We start from the raw sequence: 23,428 nt of genomic DNA, 5'->3' as shown, positions 1-23,428 counted from the left end.
TAGTAACACGCATGCGCAGAGTAAAAAGAAAAAGACAGCAATCGGAGATCAGAGATGGCGGGCGCCTCCGACCCCCTGGAAGATATGCTCTTTTCCGAGGTGGATGAGAAGGCTGTGAGCGACTTGGTGGGCTCTCTGGAGTCTCAGCTGTCCGGCCAGAGCAACTCGACGGGCAAAGCCGACGAAAGTCGAGGCGTTAACCATCACTTGGGGAAAACGCTACCAGCTCCGGTGGGCTCCACAACACCAGATCAACAACAACAAGGGCGCCGTAATAAACCCGACATGCGCCAGGATTTAAACTCCACGGAAAAAACTGTCACACCTGCTTCCCAGGGCAGCATCCTTTCCTCCGGTGAGACCCCTGCAGCCGCCGCTGCTGCCGCCGACGCCGCCACTAACAGCAGCCCTCAATCACATGGAGCATCCATCACAACACTACCCGCGTCCGGTGTGTCAACTTCCCCGCCGGCCAGCAGCATCAGCACCGCCGCCAGCTCCGGCCATCCCTCGAAAGCTTCCCCGGACTCGAGTGATCCTCACGCGGATGCTTCGAAACGACGCCTCGCTACCCCGCGACGGAGCGCTTCGGTTCGGATTAAGAGTTTGAACGGTGCCGCCGTGACCACTCGAGGGAACGGCAGCGGCAGCAGCCCCGCGGCGGGGGCCGACGATGCCTGCGGCAGTCCCGGGGACCCCCGGCCGGCGAGCACCTCAGCCATCAATACGTCGACGTTCACCCTCGCCAACGCCAGCCTACCTGCGGGTCAGTCGGCCATCGCTCTGGACCGGGGTACCCCCACCATCGCCTTGCACAGACTCCCCAGTCACATCGTGGCCAGCATAGCCCAGAACGGGACCAGCGCGTCTGCGTTGACCCAGCAAGGTGCTCAGACGCCCCCTGTCACCTCGTCACCATCTGCCCCCTTTCCCTCCTCTTCCTCCTCGCCACCTGCACAGGACAACCACACTAAAAACACCCCCGACCCTCCAGGGGCTCCCGGCGAATGTCCGCCCAAAATTGTCACCACGGGCACCGTCATAAATACAGTTTCCTCCGTTGCCGTGACAACAACACCCACCGCCAGCACCACCACACTAACTCAACTTTCTACCGCAACTGCTACTGTCACCACCACAACTACCATAGCGACCGCCCCGGTGACAACAAGCTGCGTCTGTGGTCAGACCACGACGGTGACCACGACTATCAGCACGGTCAGACCCACCACCGCTGCCCCCGCCAACCCTGCCTCTGCCGCCATCCCAGCCGTCCCCGCCACCGTCCCACCTGCAGCCTCACCAACCACGCAAACCCTGACCCGGCCAGGTCTGGCCACGCCTCAGAGGATCGTTGCGCCCCAGCTCATTGTCAGACCTCCTCAGCAGCAGACCACTATCCAGCTGCCCCCCGGCTTCACCATCCCATCTGGTAAGGGTCACAATGTCCCCTCAAGAATATTGTTGTTATATTTCTCTACACCAAAATATAATATATATATATATATATATATAATATATATATATATATATATATATATATATATATATATATATATATATATATATATATATATATATATATATATATATATATATATAATATATATAATATATTTCTTTTCCAAAATTGACCAAAGAACAATAGTTGCATGTTTTGTCGGGGGAATTTTCCACTATTTTAGACATTTTCAGCAGAAAATTTAATATTTTGTCTATAATTTGATGAATAAATATTTTTTAACGTACAGATAAATAAGTTGAAAAACACGTTTTTCCACTTCGACTGAAAATGACAATCACGTCTTACCTGTTGGTCCTGTGACGTTCACAAGTACGTTCAGGACGTGATGTAAATTGAAGTTGACCGCAAGTGACAAAATAAGTTTTTAAAAGTATTAAGTGTATGTGAATGGTTTTTTTTCCATCATGGAAAAATGAATAACTTTTATACTGTTGAAAATAGCGAAAGTATTTTATGCTGTTCACAAATGTTGAAGAACAGACAGGTCATAGGACTGCGTCAAGCACCTTCTTGAGTTTGGTTGAATCCTATAGTTTCACAGCTTCAAGATTCCCACTAGCACCACCATTTTAACACATCTTGGCGGTTCTTAAAGAGGGAGTTAAGTCCAAAATGTTCTTCCTAATACTATGATCATTGTGTCCCACTAATCTAAACCTTCTGATGAAATATTGTGTTCCTGGAATATGAATTCCACAGCAAAATCCACACACAGACAAATGCAAGGCAAGTATTAAAACAAGAGATCAGTTCCCCCAGTTTTAGTGGTAGAAAATAAACACATTTAAAGTTAGAAGAATCCCAATGGGGCCTCCGCAATGATATATCATTAATGTGATGCAAACCCTAAACTCAAGCACGGCAGACAATGTCAATAATTTCACATTTATGCCACAGTTTTTGGATTCGCTCAGTCGAAATTAAATATGTAATGCTCGTGAGTGCATCTTGAGTGTTGGTCACCCCCCACCGCCCTTCCAGCTTGTCTCTTGCCCCCCCACAATATCCTCTAATTAATGTCCCCGTGCTTCCTCAGGCATGGTGCTGGTACGGACCGAGCTGGGCCAGCTGGTGTTGGTTCCTCAGCAGGCTTTGGCTCAAGCTCAGGCACAGGCGCAAGCTCAGGCGCAGGCTCAGGGTCAGGCCCAGGCCCAGAATAACATCTCTCCGCGGCCCGCCACTCCCACTACGGGGGCGCCCTTCAGAGTCAGCACGCCGCAGGTAACGTGGACCTTTACAAACATTGCAAAGTTTATTCAAAAAGACTTTCTAAAAAATGCTCAGTCTATATGATCTGCTTAATTTGGAAATTCTTACATTTCAGACACGTGTTACTTGTTTTGATAGCTTCAAAAGTTTTAAAAAATTGCTGATAGATTTTGAACCTCTGTCATTGATGAAAAATATTGCAAGACCTCAGTTCAGCATGTATCAAAAATGATCTCTGAGCTTGTTTTTGCATTTTCTTCGAATATTTGACTTCATGGCGCTTTTTGTGACCACTTAAACCACAGTTAAGACAAGTCAGACATGTTGTTTTTCTTTTTCATTTTTTAATTTGAACTACTAAACTAATTCAAGACATTGCTCCTGTTTGCCATTGTTTCCAGTGGGGAAACTAGAGCAGGACAATTTTGCCTAAAAATAACATCTCTGATTTTAAAACAACAACAAAATTGATTCCCGATTTTTGTTTTTGTTTTCCAACCATCCCCGTTTTTTTTTTTTTTAAAGACAATCTTTTTTTTTTTTTTTTTTTTTTAGCTAGTAGAGGTGGGAATCTTTGACTGTCTCGCGATTCGACTTGATTCCAATGTAGTCGCTAAAATAGAGGATTTTATGTTACTATACATGTGTGTGACTGTCTGTTCATAACACATTACACATGAACATGTCCACGCTATAATTGGGAAATAATTATAGCAAATTAATACCATTAATATTATTTTATGTGTAAATTAGACTGATTAAAAAGTGGATTAATATCACAGAGGGCCTTCGAGGGTCACACTGAATTATTGATAGGGATTTACTTATCACCTGTGGCGACATGACTCATTAGGAAAAAACTGAGGGCAAATGCGTAGAAATGTTTAAATGAACCCGCAAGTTTTAAGTGTAGCAATAGTAACCACACTAAGATGACTTAAATTAAAAAAAAAAGCAAGACACATCTTGAAGTTTAATAAATATGTGTGTATCTACATATACATACATAGTCATGACACGTTTTTAATACTCTTAATTTCATTTTATCATCAATCATCTACTGGTCAAATTTCTAAATGTCCTCTTTTAGTACATTGTGACATGACAAGACAATACAGAGACAAGTATAGAAATAATAATGAAAAATTAAATTAACTGCATAAATGAGGACCACATAGGGATGATTTGTCAAAAGATCATTTAAATAATTGTGTACTGCCAGGTCATACAGGTAGTTTTAACATGATTAATGTTTTTAACACCGCTAACGCCACCTTTAATGATTGTAAGCACATATGGCTAACACTAGAGGGCAGCATTTAACCATCTTCATTTCATGTGTGGAACTATCCAGCCTTTCATACTGATGTGGAGCACTGTACATGCTCCTATGTACACGGTAAATTATGCCATTAACTCTATGTTTACAGTCATTATAATAATGATGGTGATTATGCACGTTATTATACTGTTTAGCTAGATGACACTATTAAATCACAAATATTAAAATTTCTCTTTAAAATGATCCAGCCGTCCATTTTCTGTCACACTTTTCCTCATTAGAATTGCAGTAACACATATCATCATATATTGCATTTAATATTATTCATAGCTATAATATAATGCTAAATTAATAACCTCGTAACAGTATAAATAAAATTCTTTTTTTATTCTCATTGTTGCCTACAATATTTTACGACAGTATACCAAGTTTTGATAAACACATTGCCAAACTGATTAGATAACAATGTTAATGTGATATGTGTTTTTTTATTATGAAGTGGCTTTTTATTATTGACCAAATTCAAAATCATATAAAAAAATCAGACTCTTATTAACTTATAGTTGCATTTACGTTTACAGAAAATGTATCTTTACAGAAATTTTGAAGTTCTAATTTATATAACGATTATTAACTAAGTCGGTGCCACTGACAACTTTAGAAGTCGAAGATCCATTTTGATGAAATAATTATAAACGATAAAGGATTATTGTTATTTATCTCCTCCTCCCGCCTTTGCACATTGCCACAGCGGTGACAAATTAGCAGGCCGCCTTGTGCTCCCCTTACCAGGATGAGCGTGAGCGGTGTCGGGGTGGGTGTGGGGGTGGGCGATGGGAATAAAAGGGTATGGTGTTTATTCCCAGAGCTGTCGGGCCTGTCAGTCTTCCCGCAATGCCCGAGGAGAGAAGAGGAAGGCGTAGCGCTCTTCCTTCCTTCCTTCCATCCATAACCTCCTCAATCATTCATCAACCTGCTGCTTGATTATTTTAAAAGGCTTAACACTGAGGTAGAAGCAGAGAGACGCAACGATAGGATGGCGTCGCTGGCGGTGGGATGCACCCTGTGGCCCCAACAATCCCCCCCACCACCACCACCACCACCACCACCGCCACCGCCATCAACCCCTCTCATTCAAGCTTCCTCAGGCTCTTTTGGATCCTGCTAAACTTTTAACGGAGTGGAGCAAAACTCCCTCCCCCCCTTACCATCCTACTTTTTCACAGTCCCTATTTGTGTTCACACGCAGTTGATTCATGTATGCCTCTGTTATATGTAACATCAAGTGGAGAGCTTATTGTAGGAATAATGTGTAAAAGAACACTAATGGGTTGCTTAGCAACAAGTGGCTGTGCAAGTATGACAGTCGCGAAAGTCTAATTTCAAGTCAAGTTGTCCCCTCCAAAGACAACTTTGTTTCAAATTTCCATTTGAATCATTTGTAAATTTAACCTTACATGTAGGTCATTTTTTTTAGTAATCAAGGCAGAGTGTCAAGGGATATAAGGAATAAATAGTTTGAACTTATGTACAGTAATTGCTTATTAACTAAGTGCTGAACAAATCCCTTACACACCAATCTGCATCATCACCAGTCACTTTACTGCACGCACACGTGCACCCTACAAATCCTGCACAGTGCAGGAAAGCTCCTAAATACATATTATTTTGCATCCTCATATGTATACAGATTCTTCCACTCCATCTACTCCATAATATGCTCATAATGTAAGTCTTATCAATTATTCGTGGTTCATTATTACTGCCCTTATTGCTTTATTACAGTTTTTTTGTTTGATTGCCTTCTTTCTTATTTGCTCGATTATGGAAGGTAGTATGCTTAGGAAAGTGAACACCATAAGAATGTCATTGTCTAGTATTACTATGCATTTGATAGTAAAACTCTTGAAGATGCCGCATTCCTTGTGGCTCAATAGCTGAACTTGGCAGCCTACCGAGAATTTTCAGGGTGCTCAAGATGGGCCAGTCCAGTAGTGTCAAACTGTTTGCACCCTCATTTCTTTTTTTTTTAAAATGTAGTTAGTCAGTTAGTTAGTTTCTGTTTGCTTGAGGTGGTGCGTCTCTTGTTTCCGGAACCATTCAGGGTTTAAGGTAATTGGGTGGTTGGCCCAATGCGCCCGAGACATGTTCACTGCAGACCAAAGTCCTGAGAGACTTAAGTGGTCTCTACTTGGAAGCTTACAGCACCTGGTATTCCCAGGTGCTCTCCCATTCAAGTACATTAAACTTTTTTTTTTGGCACTTTTAAATAGTCCCCATCAGCAAACTTATTTAAATATTAGTTGTAGAACTAATATTGTAGCTGAAAGACAGTCAAGACTGAATGTTTTCATAACTTTGTTGTGAACTAATACTGAAACTTGAATAGAGAAAATCTGCATATGATTCACAGCTACTGAAATGCATTTGGAAGAATCAAATGCGATTTTGTTATGATAATTTTTCAATTTAATTGGCCAATGTATCAGAGGTCTGAATTTTTTTCTGCCGAAAATTGGCATCGGCTTAAAATAAAAATCTGCATCAGTCCGACTTTAATCAATACTTGCCCGTCCATAGTTTTTATTATTAAGGGAGAAAAAGTGTCGAACTTAGGGATGATGTATCTTGATGTTTCTCCTCTTTCTCCCCTTTTGCCCGCTTCTGCTTGTGACAGTCTCCAGCACCTTCTCAGACCACCAGGCAGTGTGCTCTGACCCCAGCCAAGGTTGCCCCATCTCCCTCTCCCGCTCCTTCCAGCCCTGCTCTCCAGACCACCTCCTCCTCCTCCTCCTCCTCCTCTTCCTCTTCCTCCTCTACTTCTTCCTTCGTTACCTCCTGTCCTGCACTACGCCCTGTGAGAAAAATCTCCTTATATATCTTCTTTAAAAATCCAATTTGTAATTTGCCTCATTTTGCAGTTCGTTGTTATGATTTTTTAGCATTTGTGGTGAAATATTTTTGTCGTTATGATTCGCTAAGCTGATGTTAAGTGGAAGAATGTTGAAAGCAGGTGTCACATGTCAAGCGGGTGACAAATCAAGACAAGCTGTGGTTCCTTCCTCAGCCTCTAGTTGGTCATCTTTCTCCTCTCCTATCCCGCCACTGTTATCTTGTAGACAAGACAGGGGTTCTCAGACGTTTGAGTCCAGGGACCCCCTACAGGGCAAATATGTCTTTCAAGATACCCTCATAATAATACAACATAACTATCATGTGTATTCCTAAGTTCTTGAACAATGAAAAGTTGACGAAAAAAGTCTCAGTTAGCCAACATTTCATCTTTTGTGATTAAAAAAAATAAATCTTACCAGAGTAAAATGCTATATTTGTAAAATAAACGTTTAATGTCATATTAAATTCAATGATGGATTAATGATGGAGGAAATTCTAATTTTAGCTAGTGAATTATACAAAAAAAAAAATCAACTTTAGTTTCTTAGTATTATCCGTTATGGTCTTGAAAAGATGCCTTTACTTTCCATAAGGACAGGACTGTCTCTCACCAAAAATGATATTTTTTTTGAAGAAAAAACAAACAACTAGAGGGTTTAAAGCTAACGCCAGATGCACATAACGCAGTTACTGTTCATTCAACGATAATTGTCTTATATCCCGCCAATTAATGTAACTTTTCTGTCGCCATATCTTATTTTTGTAAGTGTGTGGTTACTTCTGGGTCGGCTCGGTGGAAGAGTGGTTAGCACGTCCGCCTCACAGTTTAGCGTCCCAAGTTCAATTTCAGCTTGCTTCATCCTTCCTTTGTGGCGTTTGCATGTTCTCCCCAAGCCTGCGTGGTTTCTGTCTGGGCACTCCGGTTTTCTCCCACGTTGCAAAAATATGCATGACCGGTGTATTGGACACTCTAAATTGTCCTTAGGTGTAATTGGGCATGTGAATGTTTTTTTTTTGTCCCTCCGTGCCCTGCGATTAGCTAGGCATCCATTTCAGGGTGTCCCCCGCCTACTGTCGAAAGTCAGCTGGGATAGGCACCAGCAAGCCTGCTACCCTTGTGAGGATGAGCGGCTCTAGAAAGTGAATGGAGAGTTACTTATGTCTATTTGCTTCAAACCGTTGTTACTTTTACAGGAAGAAACATCTGCAATTACTACTACACACTTCTCACTCTTGGTAAAATTTGGAACTTGTAGTGAATAATAAAATGACCTGATTTGTAACATTATAGTACTCAGTAAAGTTTCTAATGAAATAAGTTCCCATCTCTGATTGCAAATCCTTATTGGACCCCTAAACTGCAGCTGTTGGACCTCACTTTTAAGAAGCACTGTGTTAAGTGATGTCCAAGAAGTCGCGGCAGCAGATGTGACGGGCGCCGCGGCGCCCGCCTCCCCTTCTCCGTGGCCTTGCTGCGAGCCAGGCGTCACGTCCGATTTATCTCCTCGCTCTGGTCTCTTTGCAGAAGGGCCCCGTGGCACCGGCCGTGGCGGTGACGGCTCCGCAGCAGACCCCCGTGGTCTCTACACCCCAGGCGCCGCCGGGCCAGGCTGCCTCACAGCCCCCGCAGACGACGACCATCGCCGTGGCTCCTGGAGCTCCAGTCGTGTCCCAGGTTCTCTCACTGCTAAATCTTCAAATCAAGCCAAGATTAAATAACTTCAATTAAGGCAAAATGTTTTGTGTGAGAGAATCCTACTTGCTTCAGGCATTTTTTTTCCTTAGAAATCTTCAAGTATTTTTACCTATTGAGATTTCATTACTAGTTATCACTGTTAAACTTGAAATAAGTCAAAATATAATTTTGTAGGTTTAGCTTGTATAAATAAGTTAAACATTTTTCACTGAGTGTCACAAGTTTGCATTTAGGAAAGATGTTAAAATCAGATTTACTGTGTGCTGGGGTCAACATGTACTAAGCAGTTGAACATACAGTATTTAACACATTTTTTTGTTTAGCTATTTACTTGCCCAACATTTCTGTTCTATCTGCTTATAAATACATTTTTTAAAAATTTTTCTCATGAGAGACAAAATTTCCTTTTCATTTGCTTAACAGTTTTGCTTATTTTTTTTCTTCCTTTATCAGTCAAATTTTCTTTTAGTATTGGTGAAAATATTCCTCAAATTAAGTAATTTATTCTAATGTATTTATAATTCAAATTCTCTTTATTTTCTTGCATTTTTCAAGCCCAATCTTTTTCAGCGCCTTGGCTTTTTTCCTTTTTTCTGCCTCTGCGGTGTGAGTGCTGTCACAGCTGCCAGCAGGCTGGCTGTGTCACAAGCCCCCCCCAAACTCCTCTCGCAGCTGGCCGTAGACAAAGGGTCTCACACGTGCCCACGCACGTTTGCGTTTGTACATTCACACAAGGAAAGCCAACCCAAGGACATGTTTAAGCACACACACACACACACACACACAGACGCAAACACATCCACACACATATGTGTGTGGCTAACCACATACTGTATGGATGACAAACAGATGGGTGGCAAAAAAATATGAAGCAGAAACAGCGGCCAAAAACAGCCAGACGTAGCATAACATTGCATAACAGCAAAAAATAGCGTGCAATAGCAAAGCAGAGCATTACAATGTAACAAATATAGTCATAAATAACATTGAATAGTATAACATGGCATTACATAGGATAACATTACATCATAGAAAACTGAAAAATGGTGTAGCATAGGAGAGCATGACAGTATCAACTGTAAAACATTACATTTTACAACAGAAAACAAAAGGCGCAATCGAATGTTATATTACTTAATAACTTATTCATATTATGTATTTATAATAAAGTCCAATTATTTGGGAAAGTCCTGATTTAAGATACATGTAAACACTAGCCATCTACAGTTGTATTAAAACTTGGATATTTGACTTGACAAACCACAAAACCAGACTTTATAAATCTCATATTATCATTTGCTCCCCTTCAAACGATAACAATTCTTTATTGTTGTTTATTTTCTCGTGACAGGAAATGCAGGAGAATGTGAAGAAATGTAAAAACTTCCTAGCCACTCTCATCAAGCTAGCGTCGCACAATTCCCCGTCGCCGGAAACCTCCAAGAACGTCAAAGCTCTGGTGCAAGACTTGCTGGTGAGAATGGGATAAGATGCAGTCATCTTTCAGAAACATGCTTAGTATCCACAAGATCGCCTTGTTTTTTTAGGAAAGTAGTACTGTACAGTAAAAGTTACTGTGATTGATGCACTGGTTGCTTCTAGGCTGTAGATGGCGCCATAAAACCTCTTTTACTTCCTGCTTCTTTTTTCATTGTGGTTTTCATCTGATAAATGAGTAGTGCTCGACTGGAGGGGACAGGATGAGTGCTGCATATACATCATTTTTGTTGTCTCATTGAAGTATGCTTCATTGTGTTTCTTCATGTGTGTGCTGTATTAAAAAAAAAAAAGGATGCCAAGATTGAGCCGGAAGAGTTCACTAGCCGGCTGCAGACGGAGCTCAAGTCGTCACCACAGCCATACCTGGTGCCATTTCTCAAGGTGGGACCCCCAACTAACTGCCATTTCTTACTGATTCTGCACATTATGTTCGAAAAAGTCTACACGCGCCAGTTAAAAGGCGAGGCTTTTCTGATGTGACAAACATTTATTTGATTGTATAAGTGTGCACACCCTCCTATAACTAGAGATGTGGCTTTGTTCAGAATTTACAAGTTATATTCAAACTCTTGCTCAGTGCAAGAAATGTAAATACACATTAGCCACATGTGCATTCACGCAGTGTCTAGCAGAGGCCTAATTCTTTTTTTTTTAATATTAATATTGATCATTAGAACAGAACACACCCCCTCCAGCTCACAAAAAGTGTTCACAAAAGTTTGATTACTGTGTCTGTCTTGATTCACACTATTTGCACTTTTTAAAGAATATATACAGTATATTTCCTATGCGGTATGGTACAACATAATAATTTATTTTGCAGATCCCCAAGGGTTCCCCAAACCTCAGAATGAGAACCATTGAACACCCTTGGAGAACTACCTTTAATCACTGCCGACCTGGCTCCTCTTTTTCTTAACTTGAACCCCCTGAAGTAGCATTTCCTTTACGCTAAGGCTACTAATGGCAAAACTTGACAAACACACACATACACGTGCACACACAAATAGCCCCCTGGCCTGATTTCTGACTGTGTGTGACAGTGGGCCCGGCAGCCGTGCCTGCCAGTCGCCAGCAGGTTTCTCCAGCCAAGCATGATGAGCGTCACATCAAGGCAGCCAGAGCGCCCCATCCGGCTATAAACACATGTTGTCATGCAATGTTAAGTTGCTGGCATCCAAAATTTGGCCTGAAAATACTCTTTTGTCTGTGTTAGTGTGTGTGCACAAAAAGATACCATAACACAACAATGTTAAACAACTAATAATGCAAGAGCTTAACAACGCTTCAAATTCAGTACACACCTGTGTGTGTTTCATCACGTGTGACTCATGGTGCGTTCATTTATGCGGTGAAATATCCTTTTATCTCCAAATTTATGTTTTTGCTTTGTTTTATTTACTGAAATCCGTTTTGCTCTTGTCCGCCCATCTGCAGAAGAGCCTCCCAGCCCTGCGGCTGTCTTTGCTAAACAGCCAGCAGTCCCTGACCCAGCCTCTGCAGCAGGGCATCAAACCAGCAGTGCCCGTGGCGAGCGGACCGGCCGTCCACGTACGTCCCCCAAACAGTGTCGGGGCCACCACGGGTGCTAGCGTTCTGCCCCATGGGACGATGGGCCATGCAGCTGCCGCGGTATGTACATTCCCATGAAACATAACCAAACAGTATTTTGCGTAATTAACATTGGTGGATTTCGCAGTTTTAATTCTGCTATCAAGATTCAAACGTAGCCTGATTTCATTTAGGCTCACGAGATGTCCGGGTTTCGGGCCTTGTGTGCCGGTCCTTGTGAAAGCCACCAGCCACTTTTTTAGCACTGTTCAACAGTCGACCAAAACAACACTCAGATTGACTAGCGATGAAAGTTGTCATCAGTAGTTCCTAATGAGAATGTATTGCTTATTTGATTTTTGAGCTAAATTGTAGTGTCCTGGTTTTTAAATTTCATAACTATGGTCACCCGACTTATACTTTCTTTCTGTGCATGAGGACCGTTCTCAAACTTTGCCATTCATAAAAGCATGTAAACGTGTTCTAAGTTGTGATACTCACTGAGGACTTTGCCCAACTAAAAAAAAAACAAAAAAAAAAAACCTTGCAATACTAAACTGCAATTAGCACTGTAAACAAGTCTATATTATCAATGGCTACGTTGGTGATAGTCGGACATAGTCATGATGGAGTGTGTAATAAACACAATTTTATCATCTTGAACTTGATGTTCAATCTATGAAAAATCAGAGGGAAGATGAACTTACCTTTTAAGGCAAAATTTTGCTAGTGCCTCGCTTCCGCATCCTCAGCTCCCTGCAGTCTCTTCCTCTGCTTTGCACCACTGCCAAAGCTCCTAAAATCTGCTCATCAAGCCACCATTGAGATGGATATTACACCTCTACTGGTGTAAAAGTGCATGACGGCCAATTTTCATCAACTATGCCCAAGTTGTAATTTAAGCTTTTAGCACCTGCAGTGTTGAGCCAAGTGAACCGGCAAAGTTGCAAACTTCATTCAAGCCACAGCTGAATTGCATTAACATGGATATGTGTGTGTCTGAGTGAGAGTATGTGCTCATTATGCAATTGGAAATGTTGGGGTGCAAGGGGGGCGGCCAAGTGAGGTCAGACTGGTCTGGTCCAGGCAGAGCCAGGGGCTTCTCTTCTGTCTTTCTCCAATTTTACGATCTCCGCGCACACTCACACACTTGGGCTGTATCTTCTCCGGAATCACTCGCTCTTCTTCCTCCCGCCCTCTATTAAGCGGCGGAGGGTGAGGCGAGGTAACTAGGTCAGCCCCGGGTCAATTTTAAAGCAATGTGGCGGGCCGCAGTCCATGTCCAGAACATGCCTCTGGTCTCTCTGTCTCTCTCTCTCTCTCTCTCTCTCTCTCTCTCTCTCTCTCTCTCTCTCTCTCTCTCTCTCATCTTTCTTGTTTCAGACACACACACACACACACACACACACATACACACTCGATCACGCATACACACAACATAAGCTATCGCACAAAACATAGCAAATGACCGCCTGTGGCATTCCAGCAGTTGGTTGAATTAGGCCAAAAAAAATTGCTCTCGCTCGCGCTCCTTAGCGCAGTACTGTGGGGATATGTTTCTTAGGGACTTGGCTTGGAGTCAGTTCAGTAGACACAGTGAACAGGAGGGATTTTACTTAAGTTTAGTGAGTATTTTAATAGTGTTTTAGGGAAAATAAATGCTTAAAAAATGAGTTCACACATTCCTTTACTCCTCCCATAAATTAACACCTCCCCAAAAAAATCAAATGGCAGTTGGAAAAAAAGAAGTTTCACTTCATTATTTTTTTAGGCAATAGTTTTGTTAATTAGTTTTATGTTTGAAATTAAATGAAATAATACTTAATTGCAATCACATCTTTTTTGTCTAAAGTTAGTCTGAAGAAAATGTTAAGTCAAGTTAAACAAAAATGTGACAACCAGGCAATATTTGCACATTTCAGAACCTCTGTCAAAGATGTTGAAGTGCATTTTTATGTCCACTTACTATATCGAAGAGCGATAAATATTTCAAAATATACGGCATTATATTAAATCATGATCCAATGATAATTGATATTCTTCAGTGTACCTCTTATATTGTTTTATACAGGCAATTGTATATAGAGTCGCCTACAAACAATGAACACATACAATAAAAGCAAACAAACCAAATAATAAAAAGTTGAATAAAAATGTACACATTAAAAATAGAAACAACATTCCAAATCACCCATCAAAATTGTCATGAAAACTTTTCACGTCTACACAAACTTTCACTTTTAACTTGCCGAAGCAATCATTTGAAGGAGTCATAAATCAACTTCTTTGTCACTTCCTAGCAAAGAAATAAATTACCTCTATGCCAATAATAACAAAGTTACTTAGTTTTTAAAATGTAAATTCAATGTTAAACATGCTATAGGTGCATTAATATTCACAAAGTACATAAGGAAATTAGTATAAATGATTTAAAACTTAAAGGCTTATGAAAGTAAAGTCACTTTAGAACTTTCTACCTGATTTGTTGTTTTTGCTCTTGTAAGTGTGTCACCGGCCGACCGTTGGCGCTTTGCTATCTGTGCTGAATGAATTTCTTGCCCACGGTGCATCTCTGGGAAAAATGGCCTTTGCTTTGTCGTCTTGTTTTTTGTTTAGTCTTTTTTCCCTTTCACCCCTTGAACAGTAATGTAGCACGTGTCAGAGAATGGAAAACAAGGCGAAAAAAAAAATTGCAGTGAGAAGCAAAGTGCTTAGGAATGGATGGCTAAGCCCGAGGCCTGACCTGTGGCACTACACGGGAAGGAAGTATCTCTTAACAGCTCGCCATTTTAAACCCCCACTCCTACCCCCAAATGCCTACTTGCCTTCCTCCTCCTCATTCTTCTTTGGTATTTTATTTTTATATTTTTACTGCCGTCTTATATCGTCTTATGTGGAGATTAGGATTGTCACTTTCCACTTTTTTACAAAATTGATCATCCTATCAATTATTCTATCAAATAATCGAATAATGCCCCCTGCTCAAAAAACCCCCATTAACCTTTATTTAATTTTTTTTATAATCTACGAAGGTTGAATTGCTTTGGCTAACAGTTAGCAATTGCAGTTAGCATTAACCAGCTAGCAATTAATGTTCAGAGTAACCTAACACCAGTAGTTAGCACACACACACACACACACACACACACATATATATATATATATATATATATATATATATATATATATATATATATATAATATATATATATAATATTGCTATCATTATTGCTTCAACAATGTACCATGAGTAAACTTGCAAGTGAAGCCGCCTGTTATTTGCTTTAAGGTCAATAACGTCCTGTTTTCTGTTTCCTTTTGTTTCTTGGGGGACAAGCAGACTGCCCCCTACTGGTTAAAATTTGAACACCGAAAAACAAGGCCACTTTGCAGTAGATTGTTTGTGATGGCAGGTTATTTTCTTGGATGATACAGTGGTTTTTGGCAAATTCTTTCCTAGATTTTGGGAAGCTCCATGTGTTAGTTGTTTTTGATGAAAGTTTAAAAATGCAAGGATTTACGACGACAACTTCACAAAAGTCGACCAAAAAAGTGTGACGTAAACTAAATAGAATCTGATCAAAAACCGAGCAAAACAGTCTTTTCCCATGTCATGTGTTGGGGCTTTACTTCATTGTTTTGTTGTGTAAAACCTTCCAATAACCAACCTATTCATGTGTCCGCTGTAGTGGACATTTGTTTTTGGTCCATATCATTTGAATCATTCGCTACACAGTTCTCGTGTGCTCAGTCGAGGACATCTTGGCCTTTCCATTGATCGTCTCGTATTTGGGTGTTACACAGTTAACTTTGCTGTCTTGCTGAAACAAAATGGACACAACAGTGGACACAAATGAATTGGCTGTGTCTCAGGAGGTTATATTAGTTTTACAGCAGAGTTCTGTTCCCATGGCGATGCCTTTACCTGAATTTGTTAGTCAGTTAAACAGTCTGTTAGTTCGATTCTTAATTTGCTCGTTGTTCTTTCGGTCAACCAGTAAGTGGCAACATTTAGCTAATTACTTAGAGATCATTACTTATTCAGTCAGTCAGTCTGTCAGTCAGTTAGTGAGGCTGTCAGTTAGTTACAAATGGCTCACAATGAAACAATTGGCACAGCAGTGTAAGTTACGGCCACATTTACAATTTTTCATTTGATTATTTTGCATTCATGCCCTTGGAGTTTTTTCATACACATATTTACTGTAATTTCTAACTTTACTACTATACCAAGACATCCATCCATCCATCCATCCATCCATCCATCCATCCACCAGAGCCGCTTGTTCTCACAAGGCTCACTGGCTTGCTGGTGCCTATCCCAGCTGACTTCGGGCAGTAGGCGGAGGACACCCTGAACCGGTTGCCAGCCAATTGCAGGGCACACAGAGACGAACAACCATTCACGCACCCAATCACACCTAAGGGCAATTTAGTATGTCCGATACACCTGCCATGCATGTTTTGGGAGTGTGGGAGGAAGCCAGAGTGCCCGGAGGGAAGCCACACAGGCACGGGGAGGACATGCAAACTCCACCCAGGTCCCTGAACTGAATGCTAACCATTGCTCCATCGAACCACCTACAAAATACATACAAATCAAATAAACATGGAAAGGTTGTGAAGCATTTAAGCTTATGCTTAAATTTCATATATCAACCTTTTTTGTTGTAATTTTGCTATATGTTATGGCCTTACTTGTAGCCCTCATTTTTGACCATTTCAAGCAAAATGAACTTAACACTTGTCCAATTGTCTCCTTCCAGGGTCTGAAGACCACAGGCCCCATAGGCGGACAAGTCCGGATGCCCGTGATGATCACGCAGTCCATGAGAGCTCAAGGTGAAACATCTGCTTGGCTTATCAAACCTGTTGTCTCAATGTATTAAAATCCCCCCGCAGTGTGGTTTTTGCATTCTCACTCAGCCGCCGTGTTGTGACTCAAAGTTGACCCGCCGCTGCGTTGAAGGAGGCTAAACGGGCCATTTAGCCATTAGTGAAGCGTCCTTTCGGTGGGCTTGCGGGATGTGTAACGGGTGGGAAGCATACTGAGAGAACAGGTGCTTTTCTCTCGTTTTTTTTTCCCTCCTCCGTCTGTTTGCCTATAAAGCCTCCGCTTACTCACACTGATTCACACTCTTCCCATAGAAGCCCACTAACATCGCCCCAACACTCTCCGCAGAGAGATAGCAGACTTCTCTCAGGTGCTGTGTGTAACAAGCTCACGTGTTTACCTATTTTTTGCATTTGTGTGTGTGGAAGTGTGTGTAATCAGGGGCGCATACAAATTTGATCTACCACATATAAGATAGCCCGCAGTGAAAGGATCTGTAGGTCGTTTTATGCCCGCAAATTGGAATGTGGGGTTCGTTCTAAAAATACTTTTTCTGTGCCCTTCGGCAAGGAACATGCCTGTTATGATCAAGTTTGAATTCACTCTTGCAGTCCTTGTGCCTCGCTTGGGAGGAGGGGGTGGGGTGTGGGGGGGGGGGGGGGGTTGTCTTGGCGGCAGCTTGCGGTTTAAAAGTGTGAAGAGAACCGGTTCAAGTGTTGTGTGGTCATGTAACGCAATCTTGCACCAAACTGGAGTGTGTGGCAGGCTGACAAAACAACAATATGGGCCATGTAAATCTTAAAGGGATAAAAACAAACATAAATTCCACCTTAGCTCGCCCTGTTGATGTGCCGTAGATGTGCTTCACGATATTTCCTAGGTACAAGCTTGAAACGGAAATATGCATGATATGCGTGATATGCATGTTTTATAAGAAGCAGTTTGCTTACCCCAGAAGCAGATCTAGTTTAGCCTACCGCATAAATGCAAAGCAGCCGGCTTTGATTGCAGCCACGGCTAATGCTAGCAACAAAGACTAATATAGTGAGCCATAGCATAGGTCTTTGTCAAACTAATGGAAGAATGAAGACACTTTTTTTTCTTATTGCGTGTCAATATCTTGGTCAATAACACTTTGTTTAAAAAGGATGTTGAGTTTTTTTTTTAAACAATTTTGGTGAGATTAAAAAATATTGATCAGGGTAGTCAATTGCAGATTTTTTTTAATCCCTTGACTGCACCAAAATAAACATGACATTTTCAACACATTACATTTAAATGGACTTTAACAACTAGAGTCTTATTTTCAGTTCTTTTTACATTGGAAAACACACCTGTACAGCCCCTTCACTATGCAAAAGAAAATATATTATATATATTATTATATATTATTATATATATTATATATATATTATTATATAATATATATACATTTTATTTTTGATTAAAAATGTTAAAATCACGTCATTTTTATTTTATCAGGTCTATTTTTTTTAATCATCATACAACTTTGCAGACCCTCCAGTCTGTCAAAAATAAAATATGCTTTAAATATACGATACAAAACATAGCCTTTTTTTTAAATCTGATTTTTTTTTTTTCACGAATAAAATGAAGGTGCAAATATCATTTTCTGTTTTCTTGGCTTTTTCTTTAACGAACAGGGGCAATGGGGAAGGTGGGCACCTTCCAAGCAGGGAGGAGTCCGGTGGGCTTGGCGGTCCAGATCTCCGGCAATCAAAAAAACAAGCTCAACGACCCAGGAGGAGGCTCTTTCAGGTACCACTCATCCACTTCCTTTACCGTCCTGGCTCTGCTTTTCCTCGTAGTGTCCACATGGGGTCAGCATTTCGCCTAAAATGCCTTTGGAAGCATAACCACGGGCAACACTCATAGCAAAGAGTCCAAGTGTTTGCGCCACCTGCTTAGGCTCAAGCACGCGCATACATTCTTAAATTCGGATAAGATAATTGCATCCAGATGGGTAGCAGCATGATAACAATAACAACAAAAAACTTTCACAGCGTAAAACAACCATGACTGTCTATAGTAAGTTATTGTTGCGTGTATACATGATAAGAGGCAAAGAACATGTGGTTACAATTGTGTAGGGACTTTAGGACTGTGCCCCGACGTGACCGGGACCGGGCCGAGGCACGTCTGGGTCAGATGGGCTAATGGGTTAGCGGTGATGCCCCTGCCTCCCGTGTCCACAGGGCAAAGGCAGTGCCCCGGAGCCCCGATTGATAAACCGATAAATCTTTAGCTGCGTTGGTAATTAAGCTGTCAGGCTGGGCTTGTTACATGACAACCATGTTGCCTCCACCCACCCCCTGTTGTGATGCCCCCCCCCCCCCACACACACACACACACACGGTAGATTTCCATTAACATCGTGCATATGTGGTTTTAAAATATGGTTTCCCTCCTTAATTACAGCCCTAAAAAGGACATTGAAAACCATAAATCTGCCATCAAATGACTTTAAAATGCCAGACTGTTGTTCACCTTGACAAAAAATGCCTACATCCAAATTGATGTCTGTAATTTTGCAAAAAAAAAAAAGAAACAAAAATGTAATAGTTACTGGTTGTGTAACCACCACCCAAGACAACTAAACACCTCCTTCAAATAGAACCCACATTTTTGCTACAACTATACACCCTACCCCAATTGGGCTCCATCTTTTTGTTCAAATATGTTTCAAATCATCTGGCGTGTCAGTCACTTGAATAAATCAACATCCGCCTAAATTGAATATGAAGTTGGGATCTTGTGTAAAACGTAAATATAGTGATTTAACATTTATTTGAATGGTGGTATTTTCACTGGCGCTTGCAAGTCGGCACACTTATAAAAAGATGGTCTGCACTGTTGTGGGCGTGAACACATTCAACTTGATTTGAAACAAATCCAATCTCCTCCCCTAACACATAAATGCAAAGCAGCCAGCTTTGATTGACTTTAAACGGCGCATGAAATGTGCACTGGTAGCAAAATGGAAGATGAAACTAAAACCTGGGTGGAAGATCACAGGATTTAAAATAATGAAACATAACAATCAAAAATATAACCGGAGAGATAAGCTAAAACCAGAAAGTCCTGATTTTTCAAAAGATCATTTAAAACATATTCTACTGTCAGGTGACTAAGTTTAACATTTTAGCCAAAAGGTTTTCTTTTTTTCTGAACTGAAAACATCCCTTTAAGCAGTTGAGAAACATTTAGATATAATTTTATAACTGTACTATATTGATTTTGAAATAAAAGTGGAATAAAGTTATGACGCTTTTTAATGATTACATTTTTTTCTAGTCTTTGCACATATGATGTAATGCAACAACTCTATTACATGCCCGGGACCCCTTTGGAAAAGCTAGCATGCATCTCTAGGGGTCATTTTTTAATTTATTCATTTTTTCGTCTAGTTTTTCTCGGGCTGTGGGCAAATTTGAAGCATTTCCGAGTGTTGCGTTTGCTGCTGATGTCTTGTACACTTTAGTTTGTTTGTTGTCTCGTCGTATCAGTCGAGGACACAATCATGTCTCAAACCCCGGGTATTACAAGCAGACCCATCTTACCTTTAAAGGGGGCATTTTACAGGAGGCATTTGTCACAATTTTAAACAGTTCGGAGTCCTAATAATGATCTTATTAATGTCTCGGACATGCTTTTGTCGTTATACCCCAAGAATCAAGAATTATAGTACACTTTCCACTTATTTTTCAGCCACGCTGAAGTAAGGTTTTTCAAATGCTTGTTTTGTTGACGCAAGCCTCATTACTCTGACAAAATAAATGAACTGATAAAATGAGCTGTATTTAATTTTAGAAAATTGTTTTGTTTGAATGAAGTATAATAAATACATTACATTTGTTTTTTTATTTGTTTTTCCCCCCTCAAAATAAGCTGTTTTATTAAAATAAAATAAATATTAGGGATGGATGAGTGACGATATTTACGGTGTTGGGCCTATACCAAGCATTATTTTAAAGTATGGATTTTCGTGACAGCGGTTTATACCACTCCTACTACAAATTGCAATAGAAAATGCATTTCAGAAAAATAATATATTGAAATATATTGCCTATATAGACGGACCTATCATTGTTTTTGAGCTGAATTTTTTTGTATCAAAAGTACTAGTAGTATTGATTATTTATATCAGTGACTACTCTAGACTGAAGTACTCATTCTGGTATCAGATAAAAAGTAGTGTCTAACAAAATATTTCTTTTTTTTTCTTCTTCCTGTCTTTGAGTATCTCTTAAGTTTGAAAAGCACTGTAAGTGAAAGTCAGATTTAATTTTTAAAAATTCCAGATGACACAAACATGCTTCCATTTATCTCTGCCAAAGATAACTTAGTACAAAAAAGAAGTAAACGGATCTTGGCTATATCTTACCCTTTTGCGTAGCCGACCCCCCCTCTACTGCAGGGCCAGTGCTGACTAAGGCTTTTGTTGCCATGACGACCATGGGTGGCAGTTTTGATTGCTAGTAAATAGTAGAAAGGAAAAAAGTGAGTTCCCATCAAGCATGATTAATTGAATTTGCTATCTTCCTTCTCTTATTGTCTTTTTAAATCCTGCTAATCAAGTCTGACATAATTGATTATATGTTTCTCTCTTTTTTTTTTGTAATCGGTAAACCGAATTGGTCCTCTGTGGTATAATGAACTGTCTTTGAGGACTTGCTTTAATTTCAGCGAGTGTTTGGCAATTGCCAGGGCTCCAAATCAAACGGCCAAGACAGGTCTGACATTAAAAGGAGGCAACGAGATATGAAATGCAAAATATTCCTCCGCTACAGCTGGGCGCTAATAAAGCCGAGATGTAATTAGCGGTCCTCGGGAGCCTCTCGAGTTATTGGATTGGCTTGGCTCCGGGGGCGGGGGACGTGCAGCCGGCAGCCACATGCATGCATAAGCGCCGTTTCCATATCAAGCTTGTGTTTCAAAGCCAGGCCACGCCATAGGTGATGAAGATAGGGGAGCGCTGCACCCCCTTTTAACAAGGAATGGGGGTTGAATGCTCCTTGAACCCCTTCTTTAATGTCTCAACCGCTCTGTGCTTTTTTACTTTTATGGTGGCCTGCAGCGAGAACATATTTGAATCTGACTGCCCCCCCCCCCATATTTTAGAACAGTGGTTTGCAACCTTTTTTCAGTGATGTACCCCCCCTGTGAAATAAGTACCCCTTAACCAGTGCATAGCATTTTGGGGAAAAAAGATTGGAAAAAAAAGATTTATTACACTTTAGACCCTTTCAAACTTCATTTGAATTGGTACACAAACAATTAAATAATTGTCCTCTTTTGGATCATAGAAGATATCTGTTGTCACAATGAAATTTAATTATGAATAAATATTTTTCCACAAAAAAATAATCAATATAAAGTGTCAGACCTATTCTAATTGTTTTGGGGTTACAGAAGAGATCTTTTCACAAAAAATAAATCATTTATTCAATTATTAATAAATATTCGTCCCCCCCAAAAAATAATCAGGGTGTTCTCAAACATGTTCTCAAAAATAAATAATTGCAAATAAATATTCAACTTAAAGTGACCTCTTTTGGGATCATAGTAGAGATGTGTTCACAAAAAACAATCATTAACTTGACAGGTAACAAGAAGTTGCACATAACAAGTTGGGTCGAACCATTCCAGTATGGGGTAGAATCTGGCTTTTTACAAAAATGAAATTGAATAACCTACTGAACATAACATTTGTTATATGAATTTATATTTTACTGAAACAATTAATTCAATAATTACTTTCAATCCAAGATTTATGCTTGTAACAGCATACTGCCGATTACTGTCCAAAAATGTTAAACTGCCATTAGCGTAGATTTTTCTCCCCCCCAAAAAAATCCAACAACTTTATTGCTTAATCATTTCCTTTTTTTCATTCAAGTTAAAGATGTGGCGGAGTTTGTGTTTCGTCTTTGAACGCATCCCCCGCAGGAACGCTTCATTTTAGGACAGGTCAAGTTATCCGCGAGGACGTGGCGAGGGGTAGGTGCACCGCCAGAGGCGGCATCAGCATCAGCGGCCATACTCCTCCCAACGTATCCACGTTCGCCGCTGTTGTTTTGCACGCTTTCCCTAGGAAGAGCTAATTAGATGCTTAAAGGAGAAGCACGAGAAGGTGGAGGTGCGCTGTAATGAGCTTTGTCAACCTCCCGCTGCTGTGTCAAGTTTCATATCGAGTTGGCCAACGCTTTACAAAATGGCGGACCATCGAGATGTGGCGATTAGCCATGTGGTGGCAGTTATGCAGTCTTTTTTATTTTATACACATCAGAGCAAGAAAAAAAAAAATATATGTATGGTCTTTCAAACACAAATGTAGCTAACGCTAATTCACTGTCATTCATCTACCCGTCCATCCTTTTTCTGTACGCTTTATTGGGTGGCGGATTAGGTCGAAGCTAACCCAGCTGACTTTATGTTGGAGCCTTTGAGTCTTGAATTGACCAAACATGTTTTTGGATTATGGAAAGAGGACAGAGAACACTTTCCTACCTGGATCCGGTGACTGTGAGGCAGACATTTTAAACACTAGTGCACCCCTGCTGCTTAAACTCAGTTTCACATTACATTGGATTTATGCGTTAGGTTCAGTGAACATGCTACAAAAACTTATAACATATTAGCTGGTCTGGGGACTAGAAGGTGTCATCAAATTAGAGATGGACTGACAGAGTTTTTTCAGGGCTGATACCAATACCGATTATTAGTTGTCAGGCGGCCGATAAATGTTATTTAATTGGAGACGATGTTTAGTTTTTGTAAAAAGAAAAAAAATTGGTGTCAAAGTTCACCCTTTAGGCACCAATTATTTGAAAAGGTTGTAGCTTGATAATGGTTAGCGATAAATGCAGAATGCATATGTTTCTTGGTGCATTTTTGCTATCTTGGCGCTTAAAG

General features: G+C 40.6%; 1 protein-coding gene across 2 annotated transcripts in view; it reads left to right on the top strand.

Moving 5' to 3' along the window:
• Positions 1 to 39: 39 nt before the first annotated feature.
• Positions 40 to 23,428, top strand: part of LOC148424425 (transcription initiation factor TFIID subunit 4) — a 79,227-nt gene continuing 55,838 nt past the window's right edge. Inside the window, exons 1-9 of one of the 2 annotated variants that reach the window (XM_088413713.1) lie at positions 40 to 1,432; positions 2,562 to 2,746; positions 6,694 to 6,873; positions 8,437 to 8,586; positions 9,959 to 10,081; positions 10,399 to 10,488; positions 11,545 to 11,739; positions 16,425 to 16,500; positions 18,157 to 18,271. In XM_088413713.1, coding sequence (XP_088269839.1) covers positions 55 to 1,432; positions 2,562 to 2,746; positions 6,694 to 6,873; positions 8,437 to 8,586; positions 9,959 to 10,081; positions 10,399 to 10,488; positions 11,545 to 11,739; positions 16,425 to 16,500; positions 18,157 to 18,271 — 2,492 coding nt within the window. In that variant the 5' untranslated portion in view covers positions 40 to 54. The remainder of the gene's footprint in view (positions 1,433 to 2,561; positions 2,747 to 6,693; positions 6,874 to 8,436; positions 8,587 to 9,958; positions 10,082 to 10,398; positions 10,489 to 11,544; positions 11,740 to 16,424; positions 16,501 to 18,156; positions 18,272 to 23,428) is intronic. The other variant, XM_088413714.1, reaches the window with a different exon arrangement.

The sequence above is a fragment of the Hippichthys cyanospilos genome, chromosome 4 (genome assembly GCF_059441005.1).
Source record: "Hippichthys cyanospilos isolate Australia breed blue-spotted pipefish chromosome 4, RoL_Hcya_1.0, whole genome shotgun sequence".
Lineage (NCBI taxonomy): Eukaryota > Metazoa > Chordata > Actinopteri > Syngnathiformes > Syngnathidae > Hippichthys > Hippichthys cyanospilos.
The sequence above is the reverse complement of the archived record's forward strand: the minus strand, read 5'-3'. Positions and strand labels throughout refer to the sequence as shown.